This window comes from Microchirus variegatus (assembly GCF_963457635.1).
Source record: "Microchirus variegatus genome assembly, chromosome: 17".
In the NCBI taxonomy this organism is placed as follows: Eukaryota; Metazoa; Chordata; class Actinopteri; order Pleuronectiformes; family Soleidae; genus Microchirus; species Microchirus variegatus.
In genome coordinates, this window is record NC_139818.1 from 5,896,261 (window position 1) to 5,916,622 (window position 20,362).

At 39.8% G+C, this 20,362-nt stretch overlaps 1 protein-coding gene across 1 annotated transcript; it reads right to left on the reverse strand.

The window, feature by feature from the left end:
* Positions 1–15: 15 nt before the first annotated feature.
* On the reverse strand, positions 16–15,276 carry atp6v0cb (ATPase H+ transporting V0 subunit cb). Its single transcript, XM_083903823.1, has 3 exons — positions 15,005–15,276; positions 2,938–3,121; positions 16–1,005 (listed from the first exon to the last, which is right to left on the reverse strand). Exons 1-3 carry the CDS (start codon positions 15,075–15,077, stop codon positions 801–803), a joined length of 462 nt encoding a protein of 153 aa, XP_083759949.1. The 5' UTR covers positions 15,078–15,276; the 3' UTR covers positions 16–800.
* Between the last annotated feature and the right edge of the window lie 5,086 nt (positions 15,277–20,362).

A 20,362-nucleotide genomic window follows, 5' to 3' on the forward strand; every position in this document is an offset into this window, starting at 1 on the left:
GGAATAAGGAAGCGATGAAGTCCAGCCGCAGAAAATGGGGGTTAATAAGATGGAGATGATGTTTGGAAATTACACTTGTGAGACCCAACATGGGACACACATACCTTTAATGCAAACAGCTGTACAACAGGAAAACATTGAAGTTTGCATAATGATTAGAATACAGCTACACACTAAACTCCCACTCCACCAGCAACATACTAAAGGCAATCTTATTATTAAATCAAGAATTACATCCAGAGGAATCCAATCACTTAGAAACAATTAAGCCACAGTGCATTCAATCCATCTATATAGATAAATGTCTGTAGATTCATGTGTAGTATACCCAGGGGAAGTAAAGACTATTGCTGCATTCAACAGTTCAATGAACAATTTCCTATAAATAAAAATCAGTGGGAAAACATTTTAAGTCCATACACATTTCTCTTTGCAAATAAATCCTTAATGATAAGATGGTGTTGCGTCCCACATCAGCGTGTAAAGAGGGAAAAGTTGTGTGGACTTTGGTGAACTATTGGATGCCAGGCATCACAACCAAAATGAGTGGAGGGAAATAAAATCTTCATACAGTTTTGAAACACGCACACAAATCACTACATTGTACATCGATAAGTTGACTATCAAATAGGACCAATTGTACACATTGTTGAGATAAGACCATATTTATAGAGCCATTTAATTAATTGTTTTCCCCACCTTCATTTCTTTCATCTCATGTGGCAGAAACTTTTCAATATTTTCCACTTTTCAAGTAGCAACATGAAGAACAGATCTTGTAGTGGAAATATTCTGGGTGTTTATTTCGTGGAGAGAATAAGGGCAACAATGAGCCCATAAAGACCCAAGACCTCAGCAAAAATTAAGATGAGAATCATGCCCACAAAAAGCCTTGGCTGCTGAGCTGTGCCTCTCACGCCTGCGTCACCCACAATGCCGATTGCAAAGCCTGCTGCCAGTCCACTGAGGCCCACACTCAGCCCAGCGCCCAGGTGAAGGAAACTCCTACAGAAAAAGAGACGGTGTTAGTCCAGTACTAGGGCTATATCCAATCTATTCCACTTATATTTAAAACTTGTCTCTTCGCCAGCTGCATTTTCATGTCATTCATAGTAAGACATTGACAACCGTGCATCAGCTGTTGCTCCTGGCAGTGTGGATGTATTGTATATTTGAGTGCATGGATGGCTGATCTGTGACCGGGGTCACACCCATGGAGAGGAAGTAGAGATCGACCAATTATCGGCTGGGCCGATTATCGGCGCCAATATTCGGCATTTTAACGATAATCGGTATTGGACTTTTTTTTTAATCCGACGGCCGATTATGATTCAATTTAAAACTGGGTTATTTTGGCTCTGCAACAGCTGCTCCTCTCTGCCTGGAGTCACCACTGTGTCTCCAGCATTGTCCCGCCCACACCACCATCTGATTGGTTACACACAGAGCCACGGTAACAGCCAATCAGCAGCCGTGAAAGCGGAGAGGAGAAAAAGAGAACCTGCGCAGAGCAGGTATATGTTTCGAAGGTAAGGTAAGGCAGAAGACTCTCCCCAAATTGTAATAAAAATCAAAGTCCTCTACAACTCAGCGCTAATGTGAGAGAAAAAGTTAAACATAAGCGGCAGCTCTGCTCGCTCGGTCCCTCCAGCTCTGCTTCTCTCGAAGATGACTTTAGACTAGTCATTGCACTCGTTTCCATCCCGGCGTCAAACACGAGTGTAGCGCCAGACAGACGCCAAATTACAAGCAATGAAATCAAGTTTATTCCTCCGGTCCATTATGATAGTCTCACTAGTGTTCCACTGGAGTTCAGCGCTGAACGCTGTTCCAACGATAAATAGACTGTGCGTGCGTGCGTGCCTGTCTTACGACGTGCGATGTAGATACTGAGAGAGGGCAGACAACAACATGTGTCCCTCAGAAGTCTGTTTAAGAGACATGTTTCAGTTATTTCTGTCATGTTAAAGTCCTGTTAGAGGAACATAACCTAGCATCATAAAGCCTACATGAACTGCATGGATGCAGGGATCTAGTCTCTCCTATTTCTATTTTCAGCTAGACTAAATTTAATTGTGAGTAATGTAGCAGCTTAGTTTTGAATGACAGGGTCCCTGCTATCACGTTGTTAAAATATAACATTTACATAATACAATCAACTATAGGCTTCCCAAATGCTGTAATAAACTAAGCATGATGAGTTGATTATTTGTGGCCCCTCTTTTAACTCTTTCAATCCGACGCTGCTTAATTGAGACTTACATTTCTGTGCAAATTTTATTTAACTTTGTTTCATTTACTTTATGAAACTTCAGGAAGCTATTTATTTATTTATTTAATTAAAATTTCTGTTAAATCTATAAGAGATGCTGCTGAGCCTGGGAGCTTCCTGCACTTTTTGTTACGGTTTTAAAATAAAGATCCTAAAATATATGGTCAATAAACACATGCTTAAAGGCATTTAAATGAAGTTAAGAAGTGTTGGTGTTTGTATTATACAAAATTTTGATGCCAATATTTTTTCTTTTACTGCAAATTAATATCGACTACAAATTTCAGTTATTGGCCTCCTTGACTGCTAATAATTGGTATCGGCCCTGAAAAAACCACATCGGTCAATCTCTAAGAGGAAGACCTTTTTTTCTGCTGATGGCATATTTTAGCTTCTTTCATTTGCCACCTATCAACGCCATTTGTTTATTTTTGTCTTTTCCCCCACGCCAACAACATACATAGTTAATAAACAATAATAATAAACACTAGCCGCATTGATAAGATCGGCCCCGCTGTACTTCCGATTGGCTACTAACAAAATTTGTTAGAGGGGGGGCTGTTACCTTGGTTGACGTCAGCTACCAGAGCTCAATATACATACTGCATAGCATTTGAAATTGATTTGACAGAAGAGTAGAAATGTAAATTATCAATTTGGCTCACTTGTAGAGAGAGACAGTCTCTGAGATGTTGTTGGCAATCAGCACTGCTACTACCAGACCATAGATGGCTATGATTCCCGCCATGACCACAGGGATGATGGACTTCATGATGAGCTCTGGCCTCATCACAGACATGGCGGCAATTCCTGTACCACTCTTAGCTGTGCCATAGGCAGCTCCCAATGCTGGTGAGAAAAAGAAAGAAGCTTCAGTAAAGCAAAATTCAAGAAAGCAAATTCAAGGACACAACATAATAGGCTTACAGCAGGGCTCTAGAGTGTGACCAAAAATCCTGAGTGCGACTTGAGTATTTCTTTGGTCGTTCTGGTGCACCCAACATTTCCCACACATCCCTACAGCATATTGTTGCAGCGTGCACGCACCCACACAAAGATTAATAGCAATGATTTGTTTGTCCTTTCTCTTCACACACTGTGAGTGCAGCCTATATCGAACGCTAACCTGAAGAACAATGTACATGGTATTTTTCTTCTACAAGCATATGGGTTTGTAAGCTCGGTAGATAGCATTAGCTTGCTAGCACCCTACTCTGTGGGTTAATCCAGATGTGGGAAACATGCAGGTCTGCACTGAGAAGATGGGGTGTGCAGACTGACAACCGCTGTCACCACCACCCTTAATAATCAATAAAGAGTATTAATGACATACAGCAGTCAGTCAGTCAGTCAGTAAAGAGTGATGAAAGAAACACTCCTGACTTTCCGTTCTATATCTAAAATGTAATAATGTTATGTAGCCATTTGTCAATGCAAACTGCTTCGTTTCTGATATTATTTAATATAAACACAAGTGTGTCAACTTGATTGGGATTAAGTGTGGAACTTTTTATTTACACCATTGCCCGTGGATAAGAAAACACAACAGAGGAGTGGCCGGCACTGTATGTTTTACACCGGTATCTATGGCACACGCGGCAAGATGGCTACTTGCTTCTCCACGGAAGCAGACTGCTGCAGCATCAGGTCACAATGGACTGATAATGGAAACTTACTACAAAAACAAAGCATGTGAAGGCCACTGTAGTTTCTTGACAAACTTTGGAGAGTGAGTGATGACACTTCACTGATTTTAAAAATCAGGCAATCGGGAGGCAGGTACTCGGCCTGGGTGCCAGCAAACTAATGTCATCTCCCCAACTTGCAAAATGAGACACTGGCACCAACGTCTCTGCACTTTTTTGTATTAATATAATTAAATGTTTGTATTTGATAAAGGCTGCACACGCTGTACATGTAGAGGACGGGCAGAAGAATCAGATTTCAGTATGTGTGTGAGAGAAAGTGAGAGAAGGAAAGTGAATGAAAGGAAAAGACACAGAGGTGCATTAAGATAACCTCAACACACAAATCAGAAGGTAAAAATCACCAGCAACAGAACAAACAAGAACGTAGACCAAGTCCCAGAATTAGGGATAGGACTTTTTTGTCGACAAATCGACCGACAATCGACACGCGCGCACCTCGACAAAAAAATGAAAAGTAAAAAAAGTCGAAGTGTCACAAACACGTAAATTTCACAACCACGGAAGTTAAAGAAGCTGTGCACGAAAAGGTGATCCTGCTGTCCAGGCTCGCTGCACTCTGCAGATGATCGTGCGCGTGTCACAGGCTCGTTCTCTCGAGAGGCTGTGCACCTCCGAGCGCGCGTGTGTGTGTGTGCGTGCAGTGCGAACGAGGTTGCGCTTAAGTTTAGGACCGGGGTGGGGGACAGAACACATGCGCTACACAAATGAAGACGGCATCTCACCCAGTCAGGAACTGTACTTCACTCTGGTGGACACCTAACGAGCGCAGGTTCAAAAAACCTGAGCCGTCTGGCGAGTGGCGACACACGCGTTCCAGCGGAGTCCGCTTTTTTTTTTTCCTTTTTTTTGCCCCTCATTTTTATTATCGCTGTTCTGATGGTCAATAACGGACATTACAGCCATGTTTTTGAGCCTAAAATGAAGTAGTACACTGTAGAATCATTTCCACCCCCACATTACTGCTGTTGCTGCTGCTGCTGCTGTAAAAAAAAAAAAATTCCACACGTGGACCTCGACAATTGACTCTAAAAATTTGTGAAATTCCCATCCCTACCCAGAATGTTTCTTTTTTAACACAATATGTGGAAAAACATCATTGCATTTCGACACATTAACAGGGTGTTGTAAACGCAAGTTGGTACGCATTTTGAGCAGTCCCTACTACAATAGCAGCATGTATCAATGTGCGTGCATAAGATCACATCGGGGCTGAGAGGAGAGACAGTGGATCGTAAGAGGCGTCATAATATTGTGTCTGCTCTGACTCCCCACCAGTTAGTCCACCTCGTGTCGTGTTCAACAGGCTGCCACGATGAAAAACTGTACAATTGTCAAGGAAAAATGAGGTGTGTCCTTGGGATGCATGGACGGTGAGTTTGATGTGTCCTTATAGATTGTGATGCAGAGACCCAGGATGCATTCCCATCAATGTCCCTTCAATGAATAATAGACTAAAAAAGCGCAATGAATAACATCCAACACTAAATCAGCCTTTTGGTAAGAAGGCTCCGCACACCCCGTTTCCCACTTTAGAAAGTAGTAGCCCTAATAAAGTGAACAGAACAGTGAACCTAATAAAGTGACAACAAAAGGAGAATTGATTCCAAAAGGACTTCAGATTGCACTGACCGAATTTGAAGTTGATTTACCAGAACAAGGCAGATGTGAAAGAGGAAGTGGAGCAATAACACAACTGAACAGATTCTGTTCCTCTTCACTTTCACAATTCCGCTTATCCTGCTGATGACGATACCTTGACAGCAGAAATGAAGTTTGTGCCCCAACCTTCAATTTCATAAAGAACCCTGCTGCATGGCTGTGAAACACAATTAGTGTTCCAAATAACACATATTTTGATAGTTGGCTACTCGGGTAATAAATACACAATTAATCAACTACTCTCTTTTGCTACTAGAATTTGAATTTACCTTGAGCTTGTTTTGAGCATGTACTAGTAGTATTCTGGACAGTGTCTGTTCCAACGATATGCTGATGTGACATATTAGACCTATTTACAAGTTGGAACTCGGCTTTGCAAATTTTACACAGGATTTGTGTTCGCCCACAGCGAGTCGAAAAAGGGATGTTCAGGTCCACAGCGTGAAAAAGCTGTTTGACGACGTAACCAACAATACAATTTGTTGATGATTTAAAATCGTAAACAATTATGATTACAGCCCCAATCAAATACAAAAACAAAGTAATCGAAACAAAAAGATTACAGAATGGAGGCTTTCATTCTGAAAATAATGCTTTTAGCGCTGCAAAGATGTGGGACTTCCTATCCCTCTTATCTGGCAAAAATAGAACACACGAATTAAAGAAGCAGAATTTAAAGGTTCATTCATGTCAAAGTCTTAACTTAACATTAATAATTAAAGATAACATTAAGGCCAACTTCTCTACCTGCAATGGGGAATAAATCAATCACCGTTTAATATGGAAAAAAATCTTCCTTCTTCATAATATTTATCATTGGATTGTCGATATCACAATATTAATCCCATAAATATTTCAGTCAAGCTTCAAGGTTTAATCTCAAGTGAAATGTATCAAGGTTATTTTGGTTTAAATAGTTTATTTTATATAACTGTAGCATATTCTGCAAATTAATTTAAATAAATTAAATGGGTATATAAACACAAACACATCTTGATCACAACGTTTTTACCCTTGTTGGACAATGGAGACCTGCTTTTTATGAATGCTCCTGATCAGTTTTTAAAGAAATTGGATTCTGTATACCACTGTGCTTTGCATTTTATTACTGGCTGTAGCTATCATGTACATCATTGTTCCTTATATGCCGTTGCACATTGTCCATCTTCGTATGTCTGCAGACTCTCTCACTGGCTGACTATTATTTATAAATCCATTCTTGGACTTCTGCCTACATATTTGTGTTTATATATGTGTAGAAATCTCAGCCAATATGGCCTGCGTTCTCAGGACATCATACAGATGTAGGTCCCGAGAGTTAAAACTGAACTGGGCAAAAAATATTTTTAATGTTCCACCTCGTCTACATGGAACGATGTGCAAAAGGACTTGAAATTGACACATCTCATAGCTCTGGGGGAATTCAAGTCAATTATAAAAGCCAGAGAAATTAGTTCAATTGGATCTTGTGATTGCACTGTGCGATTGTGAAATCCAACTCTTGCTTACCTGTAGTGTGTGACCATAATCTACTTGTGTCTTGTGCGTTTTTTGTAACTATTCTGCACTTGTCGCACTGCCGTCTTGGCCAGGTCACTCTTGGAAAACAGGTTTAAAATCTCAGTGAGTTTTTTACCTGGTAAAATAAAGGAAAATTAAAAAAATAGGGTAAGGGTTAGACGCCGTGTCTAAAAACGGCAGCCATGCACATGCTATTCAGGAGACGGGATCCTTACGTCACGATTCCAGGCTTTTTCAGATCACTTGCAGAGCCCGAGAATACAATACAACACAGCGTTGTCAGCAGTGGCCGAACTGTTTGTTTCAAAACTTTAGGGCTTCATAAACGAGGCAATGGCACAGATACACACCAAAAAACAGCGTCAACTGGAAGTTCCGGTCTATGGGAGCTTTAACTATGTAAATTTGTTGTGTTGATTGTTTGCATTTGCTGCTGCCTATCTTGGCCAGGACACTCTTGAAAAAGAGATTCTTAATCTCAATGGGATTTTCCTGGTTAAATAAAAAATATATACAATAGTTTGACTGAGCAGAGCTAGTTTGGCAGAGACTCAAACTGTTGCATGTTAAGGTTTGAAACAAATCATTAAAAACCTGAATTTATTCGAGCTGCAACTAACGAGTATTTTCGTAAACAATTAATCTGTTGAATATTTTCTCGATTAATCGTTTGGTCCATAAAACGTAAAAAAAAAAAAAGATCAGCGTTTGTCAAACCCAGAAATGACGATGTTCTCAAAAATCTTGTTTTGTCCACAAACCAAAATTATACAGTTTTAATAATGTGGAGCAAAGAAACTAAGAAAATATTCACATTGAAGAAGCTAAAACAATCAGAAATCTTGTTTTAATAATGAAAAAAAGCTTCAAACCAATTAATCAACTCTCAAATTAGTTGACGATAAATTGTTTCAGCTCTTGAATTAACTAAAGCATTTTTCAAAAGGTAGGTTTCCTTGTATCCCTTCACAAAAAAACAACAACAAATAATGCTACATTTTCATTGTGCCCCTAAATGTTTGATGTGAGCACATGTACTCCTTGGGGAAAAAAAGTCTGTGTCATGAGCAGAAAATCTAATGGCGCTTTTCCACTAGCTCCGGGCTACACGGCACTGAGCGACACGACACGAAACGGCACGGTTTAGTTGTGTTTCCACTACAGAGAACGTACCTTCTCAACGTGGGCGTGGTTATCACAACACGGCTGCAACCCGGCTGCGCGAAACTGCTATGACGTCTTATACGCGAGACACACACGCACATAAACAATGACGGACGTGGACTCGTTCTGTTGCTCGGTCTGTGGCATTTGTTCACACACAGAAGAGAAGATCGCCAGAAAAAGCTACAGGCGGCAAGAAGAAATATTGTGGAGGAGTACAGAGAAGTTTGGGAAGTCATACAACATGAAACTGAAGATGAGATGTTACGAGACGACGAGTGAGGGTAAGCTAATATAGTTGCTATCGCTAACTAGCTCATATACAGTACTGTGCAGAAACGATGTTGTTTTTTTGAGTATGTAATACTCACGCATGTCTTGAACCAGAAACATTAATTAAGGTTCCACTCGAGTATTAACAGAGTTGTGTTATTGTTCAAGTGTAAGGGTCGATCACACTAAATACTGGACACCTGTAGAGGATGTTTTTTTTAAAACAACAAAAAACTGCATACATATATTCTGATTGTGTTCCAGTAAAGTGAAATAGAAATAATGATTCCTCTATTGTCATTATAGCAACAATCTAATAGTGGCCTCAGACTTCTACAAAGTACTGTACAATTGTACAGCGTAGTAATGACCGAAAGCAATCTCTATTTTTGGTATTCTGGTATTAACGTAAGCATGCTGCCTGTGTGTTTCAGATGGTTCTGTCACTCCTGAAAAGGAATGACTGTGAAGTCCAGCTGGTGAAATCCATGGTGGTGATGACCTGCTGTGCTCTGCATAACCTGTGTGAAAATCATGGTGAGACCTATGACACTGAATGAGATGCACACACAGCAGCTACAGTGGTTAAACCTGTGGTGGCAGTGGCACAGGGTGTAGAGGATGGCAGAGATGTAGGTGAGGGCCTGATGTGTCACTTGTTGTGAATTTGTAAAATGCTTTATTATTGTACTGTTTTTCACTGAATTACAAATAAAAGTTTGTACTTTCTGCAGAGATGTCTCCTTTTGTCTGTATACGTTTTGTTTGTAAAGGCTGCCACAATTAAAAGAAAAGAAATACGCATGACGTAATCACATAAGTCACATTGTTGTTTATTCAAACAAAAAAACACAGCAAACCAAAGTTAAATTGCACAGCAAATCAAATAAACTGTACATAGGTGGTGGAGTCCTAGGACAGGAGGGAGGAAATAGGTCACATGCTCCTGCCACCTATTGCCTGGACAAGCTGCCCAATCACTCAAAGGAATGCGTGGTTGAACGCAGCACTCCCGTGGTGTGGCGGTTACGTTGTGTCCGGTTCCACTTCTGCTACTGAACATCTTCCACCTGAAGCTCTGCGAGGACAGCTGTGTGCTTATTTTTCTCTTCCCTACATAACACTATAGAGAAGAGAAAAGGGGTTATTAATCAAACCATTAAGGAAATACACAAATGCTGTAAATCATGTTTATTATTTCTTACCAGTTGCACAGATCTGTGGTCTGTGGCGAAGTTGGTGCCCCCGATAACGAAGCAGCTGATGGCTCTGCTGGGGTGGATGAACACTCCTCACATATGGAATGGGATTCTTGAACAAAAGAAGTGTATACATACGCTGTAATTACACGCATAACAATATATATATATTCAGCCACAGACTGAAACACCCTAAATGAAGGAGCTTTATCATTATTATTATCCTTTATTCCTCCCTGCAGCTGTTAGCTCTCAGTAGACAACATATAACCAGGCTCCTCATCCCATGTGCAATATACTGTCTTTTTGCAAAAGTGTAATATAGACATATAATATCCGATGCTCATTCTCTGTCTATAATGTAAATATAGAACCCATACTGTATATTCTGGTCTAGTCTGTTTTAACACGCAAAGACAAAACGTTACACGGTAGTAAGTCTAATTCATGACTTGTACAAATCTGGTTTCTTTTACAGGTTTACGTAATGTTTTGTTGTAGGTTGAGCACCTAATAGCGACATTGCTAACTAGCTAGCCAACTACGTTGTCTCGTGTAAACAGACGGACAGAGATTACCGACACACATGATGTTACTTTTATAATGTCTTGTTTAAGCGAGTTTATTCTCAGCAGCAGTTAAACGTTGCTGAAAATAAAAAACTTACCGTTGGCGTGTGCAGAGTTATTGGAGTTGCTGTGTACGCCGTGAGCGGACATCGACTCCCGGTAAGACCTGCTCGTTACGGGCGGCTCCGTCCAGCTCTCTGTATTTTGTCGTCTCCGACTAAACACAGGACAGTCTGGACCTCGTCGTTGGACCATGGAGTGTTCTTATGCAGAGTCGCCATGTCCAAGTATTTGCGCGCTACTATTTTTTGAAAAATGGTGAAATAGACTCCTGCATCCTGTATTTTATGTCGCGCTCATGACGCACCCAGTGACGACACTTCTGGCCAATCAGTTACCGGCAGTTTTGACCAATCAGCGCATAGTACCTGCGCATAGTACCGGCACCACTGAATGGAACCTCACCACCGCAGGTACTAAAAATAGTGCCGAGTTCCAGGTACTACGCTAGTGGAAACACTCGCTAAACCGTGTCGTGTAGTGTAGTGCCGTTTAAAGTCGGGCCGGTGGAAAAGCGCCATAACTCTCCCAATGTTTCAAACCTAAAGCAAAACTGGATTAAACGGAATAATTGGGATGTGTCTGCTTCCAATCAAGTGCTCAAGAAGGAAATGGAAGCTTCTCAGGGTATCTCATTAGTTCAGAAACTGGGGCTCTTATGTTAAATGTAGCATCTGTTCTCTACACACACAAGCTGGAAAATGCAAATACACTTGACACTATGGCATATGGGGAATAACTTCAAAACTTGGTTTTATATCCTGGATCTGGATTATTATCATTACAAAATTGTAACAATCTTTGTCTTGGGCCGTGGACCTACATAGCCAGAAAATACAATCAAAATCTGATGCTATAAAAATAACCCAATTGACAGAGATAAATATTTTTTACATAACAACACAGTTATGAATAGAGAATAAATCACCTCTCTTCGCAGATCTGTGACACTGCTTCTCTGCCAGCTTAAGACGTATTTACTCTAAAAGGCAGAAAACAAAATGCATGGTAGTCAGCCATGTCCCCATCTTTACCCATTTACCATCTATCTTTATCCTTTGAGGGTCCCTGGGGCCACTTACAGTGGACATTCCTGTCCATCTACAGAGAAACATGCAAACAAAAATTGGGCACCGTTTCCACAAGCCCTGACAAACTTAGCATTTTTTTTTCCGGCTTTGAAGTCATATCAACCTTTTTGTTCAGGGACTAAGGTATTTAAAACCAAATAAATTAAGCGACCATCTTACATCTGACTGTGGATGGACACAAACATGCCTGGGGAAATACAAAAAGTTCAGCTTTGAAAAAAAAGAAAAGAAAAAAGACATTACTTTCTGGAAACACCAAAGCCTTCCACCAAACAGTAGTTTAAGGAGTTAAAGGTTTATGTTAATGTTTCTCCACCTAATCTTTCCTTGTATCCCCTCACACACTGCCATTCTGTCCTGATGAGTAAAGATTTGGACTGAACAATTAATCCAAATGTTATCGAAATCGCAATACAGTCTACTGCAATTATCAAATCGCTGGAGGAGCAATATTTGTTCAAGCCAAAATGTGTGTCAAAATATTAATTATTGTCTTGATCTGTACACATCTTAATCTACAGACTGAAGAGAGGATAACCCTAACCCTCACATATCCCAATTCCCGTCATTCAAAATCTTTCAGTGTGTGGAGGAACAATCGCTAGGTTTTAATTCGGGATGCACCGATTAATCGGCCAGTGACCGGAACAGGCCGATTTTCACGTGATCGGCCGCAGACAGAAATATTCCAAATTTAATAAGCCAATCAAATGCACCCGCATCGCGCAGCATCAGCAACACGTGTGCGCGGCTACACGCACATGTAGTAGAGTGTAGGGCTGGGCGGTATACTGGTTCACATCGAATACTGTTTTTTTTTTTCGTTATGATATGAATTTTTTATATACAGCGATTACGGTGTATTTGATTACACAACATCTGCGGCGCTGCTGTCTGCTTTGAGAGTGAGCGCTCTGCATGTAAACGTTTCATTAATGTTTTTATATTTGTTTCAATCACTGAACGAAGCCTGTCATATTTAAGACAAGAGTCTTAATGGCAATCGGTGCATCCCTAGTTTTAATACTACTCCCCTAATGAATAAATAAATGTTCCCTACTTACAGAATGATTAACTGGGATGCCCCTGTGATGTCAGAATAGTAGTTGCTGACAAATCAGGATTATCTTGCAAAAAAATAAAGCCCATGGAGCAGCAGAATAACACAATTATTCACTCTCAGTAATTGGTTTCAAGGAAGGCTCTCCAGTCTTACAAAATGGCAGTAGTAGTACAGTGTAAGATGACGAGAACATGATGATACACAAGTAATCGATGGATGTCTAAAGCAAAAGCATCTAGATTTCTCCCAGGGGTAATACCTTGTGACAGTCACCAGATTGACACCATCTTACAACCCCGTAACAACAGGCCAACAATTACTGAATGTTAGGTTCTTTAAGTGTGGCAAGGCAAGCAATTAGGCATGGATTGGTTGCTGGTTTTAAGGTATACCCCAGTTTGAAAAACACTAAAATGATTGAACCACAGTGTTTCTGTCTGTTGCTACAAGTTGGTTGGTTACAGAAATATGCCAGTCAGTATGTTTGTGGTCTGAATGAATTATTAAAAATTAGAAGACAACAAATAGATTTACATTTTCATCACTGAACCATTTAGCCATCCCAGGTCTGTCCAACACACTGGCAGTACTACAAAGCATCTACATGCAAACTCACCCCTGTATTGGTCAAGACAGATGAAATATTCCTAAATATGTGATGTCCGTCTTATTTAATGGAATGCTTGACCGTACCAACAAGAAACACACATCTTGCGTGTATATTTCTGTTTGATATACTTCAATCTCATCTCATATACTTCATTCATTACATAGGTGTATGGGTCCACACAACTGATCACATGAAAAAAGGTGGGGATGTAGTAAAACCTTGTAAATTCAGTGGATTTCACAGAGGAAATTTTGTAATATATGAAAATACTACTCTAATCAAAAGACCCCATACAGTGGGTTAAACCTGGGGGTTGTCCGCTTACCAAGGGAGTCAGAGTATCATTATGTTCAGGTAAAAAAAAATGCTTAACCCATCAAAAAGCACCATTTTGTTAATTTCAGTCATAAAACCTTTTGTTTATTATGTGTCTGTTCTGTGCAGCTAACATAGTGAGAGCAGTGTTGATGTATCTGAGAAGAAGAGAGACGAAAACTGAGGTTTTTCTACAGATAATTAAAATTGTCTCAGTCAATGCAATTGCAACACAGAGAAAAAGCTGAGAGAACATAGTGCACACAAGTTATGGTCTGAGGGAAAACTGTAGTAGGGCTGGCCACGAAAACAATATATTTGTAAACACATGAAATATATTATTTTCACAAAATAGTTTCCATAAATAAAAAAAACTTTAAGACAGCTATATTATGCATTGTGTAAAGTAAAAGGCATACTATCGATATTAACCGACCTCACATTTGATTTGTAAAATGTTTCTTTTTCACAGGAGTTTATCATTTTGAAAAGACCTTTATAAACACCTACATACCATTGGTGAAATATAATTAGATCTCGTTAACTTCTGCGTTTTTAGTAATACAGGTACTGAAGAAGATATGGAAATTCCAAGTCAGAGGTCTCATCATGTGACAATCATGTGACCGTGTGTCATTCCTTTGAGCAACAAGGAAGTAAATCCAGCTGGTTCTGGTTTCATGTGACCATGACAGCTGTGAAAAACCACGTTTCACTTTAATAATTCGGTATAAAAGTGACACACGGTCGACATTTACAGTTTGATCCACGACGATCGATGCTTAATGGCATAGCTGTTACACGTTAACGTGATATTTAAAAAGGGGGCTCGTCATCACTGGTTCGTGATTTCTTAATTTATGATACATTACATGACATTTCATAATAATCGTCGCAATAATTGTTGTATCGCCCATGAACAACACACACATTAATCTGACACGCTACATTAAAAGGGTAAAAATCAGCCTAGCTCATCCAGCAAATTACAACAAGCTAACAGGCATCTGTCAGAGTACTGAACAATGGAAATCATATTGACACTGTAAGAAGTATACTATGAGAACAGACCACACATTCTAGTCAGTTCGCTGTACTTACTACTGTTCTACTTCGTTTAGATGAAACGTACAACCTAAAAAAACAGAACCGATCTAATGTCGAAGCCACTTCTGTAGTCGTCATCAGCTGGCTGGCTAGCTCGCCTTGACTAATCTTTGCTATCGGATGCTGATGCAAAAAATCCATATATATAGGAGCGACAGACAAACTGATATTGAATAAATACATACATAAATAAATAAACGTTTTGATAACAAAGTACCCTATTTCCTCAAATAACTCTAAATCAACGATAGTTTTAATTTAGCACTGCGACGTTAACCAAAGCTAGTTTTCCCGCATACAAGCACACCATGGCAGACAATTCACAGTATCCTGTTGTGATGTATGAATGCAAAAGAGGTCACACAACGACATTTTGATCGGTTGATAGTTACCGCTGAACACCATCGCCGCAGAGGCACCCATCACTGCGAAGAACGGAGAATATTCGGGGGGTGGTGACGCCATTCTTCCTCTCGGTATAAAAATAAATATAAATATACAAAATGAGTTATAAGCAATGGATGAAAATCGCACAATGCGTAAACTACGACAGGCCACAGTCTAGCAATGTACCCTCTGATAAACCAAGTGCAGACTAACCACCTAACTAACAGTCTAAACGGGCTAGTCACGACTTCTCCGATAAATACCCGGCACAGGACAAAATGGCGAGGCGGAAAATGTCACCTGACTGGCAGTAACAAGAACCACACGGCTGCGCGCGTGTGAAAATGAGGAGTGGCGTGGAGACGACGTCGGTTAATGATTCACTACCACAGACCAAATATGTAACAATGAATGTGAATCTATGTGAGATAAAGTGTGTAGCTTTGCATGTAAAGGCAGTGGGTTAATGTTGTGTTTATTTTTCTTTCACTTTGAAGATCACCCCTACCACGACTCGCGTTGGTGTAGTCCACTGCAGGCTTTCCCTAAACGCTCAGAAGCTGGATGGAGGGGGACAGTTGATTTATGTGCTCGGCTCAAGTTCCATTTCTTGTATTTATTCATACACATCAGTTTTTGTTGTTTGTGTGTGCCCTGTTTCCGTGCTACCTCTTGGCCAGGTCGTCATTGTGAATGAGAATTGGTTCTCAATTAACTGACCTGGTTAAATAAAGGTCAAATAAGAAACGTATCAATTTTGAACCTGGACTCGTCCATGCAGGCAGCAGCGGGTGGTTTACAGTCAGGTGAGGCATGTAGCAATGTGGAGAGAATTCAGATATGCTGTGGGGGAAGGGATAAGAGAATCCCCATCCCACTGTAGTGACAAGTGCACAACAGGAGCAAGAGAGAGAGAGCCTGAGCTCTCCCCATGACACTTACTCCACTACCTCCATCCTTTCATCCTGCTGCTCCTCTGAATTTCCCAAGATCGTCAGCAGCATAGGAGAATGAGCCCTCCCACATATAACTAATATAATGGTATGATTAAAATCAGTGCTGCACATCTCTGAGTCTGGTGTGTAGCTGAGGCTCAGCTGCCAGTGAGGTGATAGAATATAATATAATATGTTTGCCAGCAATGTTTTTATAACAGTAATAATAAGACATTTGGTCATAATTATCCCATTATTAAATGCATCATATATAACATTCAATTACATATATATATATACACTTGTTAGGGCCCGAGCCATGAATGGCATTGGCTGAAACAGTATTATATATAAACAGTATTTATTACAGTTGTCCACACAATTATTGATGTAATTTAAAATAAATGTCTGTTTTTGATATTAATACATTCATTTTGCATCATATGTAGTATTATTAAGTATATGTGTGATATCATGATGCAATATTGTGCACAGTTGTTTTTTCCCCAATTCCTGTTCTCTAGGCCTCTTGACCACAATAGATGCACATTGGCCCCCAGGTCATTTGAGTTTGAGACCCCTGTTCTAGAATATTGTAAGGTTTCTGCCTTACTACTGTGTGTGTGTTACTAAGTGTTACTTTGTGCCTTGGGAGATAATGTATTTTGTGATTTGGCACTATACAAATGAAATTGAATTGAGTAGCTTTAAAGCCTCGTCACTCACACGCAGTTTCTATTCCTGCATCACATTATCTGGCCAACATCTTTCTAGATATGGCAATATGCAACTCACTTTATTTTCTCTCTCTCTCCCGACTATATGTATTGATCCAGAACTGTTGAGGGCAATGTGAATGTGTGGGGGCAATTGTGCTTGTGCTGAGTGTGGATTACAATTTTCCTGGATTGTTGGCTCTTTACATGAGAGTCTATGTGTTGCCTTTGTTGAATAATAAAGTGGATGTTCTCTTAAAGGCACAGAAGTGAAGTATTTTGTTGGCACTATGTTGATCCATAATTCCATGATAGTCTTTGACCACAATGCAATGCGTTATCTGAGAGAGTGAGAGAGAGCAGCACTTCTGCACCTGCTCTGGGCTCACTAACGGGAGACTTTGACCTATGACAGAGCAGGATTTAAGAGAAAGTGAGCTCTCCTTGGGGTAGATAACAAGTGCTCAGGCCAGAAAGCCGCAATCCCAAAATGTATTTCAATAATCAGTAGATAACACTCACCAACTTTCTTATTTGTAGTTTTAAGAAAAAGACAGGAGCAGATCAGAATCAAGAAACTGGTGGATTCTCATTAGAAAATAATTCATTCAAAATACTAGAGAGCATACACTCAAAAACATTAACTTTTAATGTGTTTGAGTGTTTTTGCACTCTCTTGCAAAACTCAAAAACATTAAAAGTTAAATTAAAAAAACATTAATTCTGAAGGACAGATAACATTATCACCCACACACATGGCAGATTTGTACACATGTATTCAGTAATAAATGCAGGAGCACCTTCTCTTTATCCAACAACCAAACTGCGTTATGCAGTCTGTGAATGAAAACAATGAATGTTGGGACTTTTCAGGAGATGAGTGGGAATGTGCAAATACAATCATGTGAACAGATTAGTCTTAGCAAAATTGAGACAGTCTTACTACAAAAAAAAGGAACTACATAATCTCTTTACTAGATACTACACTCCTTCACATGCAGAGGAGTCACTACTTCTGTAAATTAATTTGCTTTACAGTTTTACATGAAAAAACTCTCATATATTGACATGAGACTGATTTATAGCACATATACAATGTGCGGTGTGGCTCATATCAGTCTGTCTGAGGTCTTAAAATGATTGAATCAAATCCTCTAATCATTGCTTCTTTTGGTGTTGGTATAGTGCATTTCCTGAAATGCACCACAAGGACTGCTTTATGGATATCCATCCATCCATCCATCCATCCATTATCTACCGCTTTATCGTCCACCGGAGGGTTGCGGGGCCTATCGCAGCTGGCATAGGGTAATAGGCGGGGTCATGGAAAAAATCCCCTCAATTACAACTTCCCATGGTAGAGCTCTTGAGCTGGTGACCAGTTATAAGTATCTGGGATTTGTTATTGATGGGGAGCTATCTTTCAAAGAGCATGTTAGAAATCTGGTTTCTAAATTGAGGGTGAAGCTCGGCTTCTTTTAAAGAATATAAAGTCTTGTTTCTCCCTCAGATCTAGGAAGCTCCTGATATCTGCAACGTTCTTACCACTACTTGATTATGGCAATGTTGTGTACATGTGTGCCTCTAACAGCTGTCTACAGTCTTTGACACCAGTCTATCACTGTGCTCTGAGGTTCATCACTGGCTGTAGTCGCCTCACCCATCACTGTGAACTGTATGCTAATGCTTCCATGTCTTCCCTGTCTGTAAGACTCTGGTCTATAAGGCTCTCCTCGGCTTGGTTCCTGCTTATTTAAGCACTTTTCTTCAGAGAACCAGAAGCCACTACGCCTTGCGTTCAAATGACATTTTGCACTTGTCTGCTCCACGTGTTCGGACCGAAATGGGGAAAAAAAGCTTTCAGTTTCTCTGCCCCCGCTGCTTGGAATACTCTACAAACTGAACTTAAAATGCCAGCTTTTATTACATTAGGAGCTTTCCGCTCCATCTTAAAAGACAGAAAACAGAAATCCTTTGAACAATGTCTATGTTCTTAAATTGTTACTGCGATCACAACCCCACTCGCACTTTATGTTTATCTCGTTGCACTTTTATATTTCAATGTTTTGTTTTGTAAATGTTGCATTTCCTGATTCTTATTTAACTATTGATGTGTGCTGCTGCCTTTCTTGGCCAGGTCGCCCTTGTGAAAGAGATCTTGATCTCAATGGGTCTTTTATCTGGTTAAATAAAAAATAAAATAAAAACACTCTCGACAGTTTGCCAGTCCATCGCAGGGCCACACGACAAACAACCATTCACTCACACATTCACACCAATGGTCAATTTAGAGTGACCAATTCACCTAATCCCCAAATTTTGCATGTTTTTGGACTGTGGGAGGAAGCCGGAGAACCTGGAGGAAACCCACGCACACACGGGGAGAACATGCAAATGCAGAAAGGCCCTTGTTCCAATCCGGGTTCGAACCCGGGTCTTCTTGCTGCAAAGGAAAGAGGGATAACCCCTACGCCAACCGTGTGGCCCGCTTTATGGATATATTTATACCTATATTTGACTAATATCTGCTAAAATATTTTCCAGTCATGCACATCATTGTCAACTTCCACAAACAAAAATAGTCGGTGTCAATTCAAGATGTGTGTGAGTCAGCAGGCAGTTGTTTTTAACCCAGACCAGCTATTGAGACAACATTTGCAAAATAACATTTTATGTGTTATGAGGTTGAACTTTTTAAAGACACATTTTTCTTTTAAAGTGCATTTTTTTACACTTAAAAGTACTGTGATAATGTAAAGTCTGTAGTCATTTCTGTATAATTCAATGGATTAGTCAGCAGCCAGTCACGCTAGCTCGAACCACAAAAGTGGAAGATTTGAGGGTTGGATGCATGGTCACTGGTCAGCTGACCTTTGAAGGCATCTGGCACATTTGTGCTACAGACTGAAGAAATAAAATCCTCTTTGCAAGGACAGGGATGTGATAGATGTGCAAGAGAAAACAGATAAAACAAACACAGAGTCACTACTGAATGTATAATATTTCTGTATTTTCACAGAGAACATGTTTACGTTTACTCAACTGATATTTTACTGAAACACAGGTACACAATGTACAGTTCTGGACTAATTGAGGACAAGATAGAGAGAGAGAAACGTACAAAGGCAGTGAAGGATATGAAAGCTGAATCAATCTTCTTCACTTTACAAACGGATATTTTGTGTTTTAAAAGGATTGTAATGTTAATCATATTAGTATTCACTTTCCAGAAGAGACACTACAACTCAATCAAAAGAAAGCATTCACATATTGCACAAAAGGGGAACATTCAAATTCACCACTGAAATTCACAACCATGGACAACATGGACTCATTTAGCAGATGTGAACAATACATAAAGAGGGCTTGAATAAAAGTGAACAGGGTACAACTTAAGTTTGTCATTTCATCATTTATAAATACTCAATGACAACTTCACTCATTTAACTCTCAGTTTACCAACAGTCAGAGCTGCAGTGATACAGAGCTAAACCATAGAACATACATTACATCAGAATATTAAATATTGTAGCCCAGTGTTAACATGAATACTTTTAACATGTTCTGCTTTAATTAGCTTTATCTACAGTAGATCCTTAACGCCTAGTTCACACGACTGCACATTAAACACAATTGGTACACTGTACTACAAAAAGGATCAATAAAAAAAACACAAAACAACCAGAAATATCACACCGTTTATAGGCTGTAA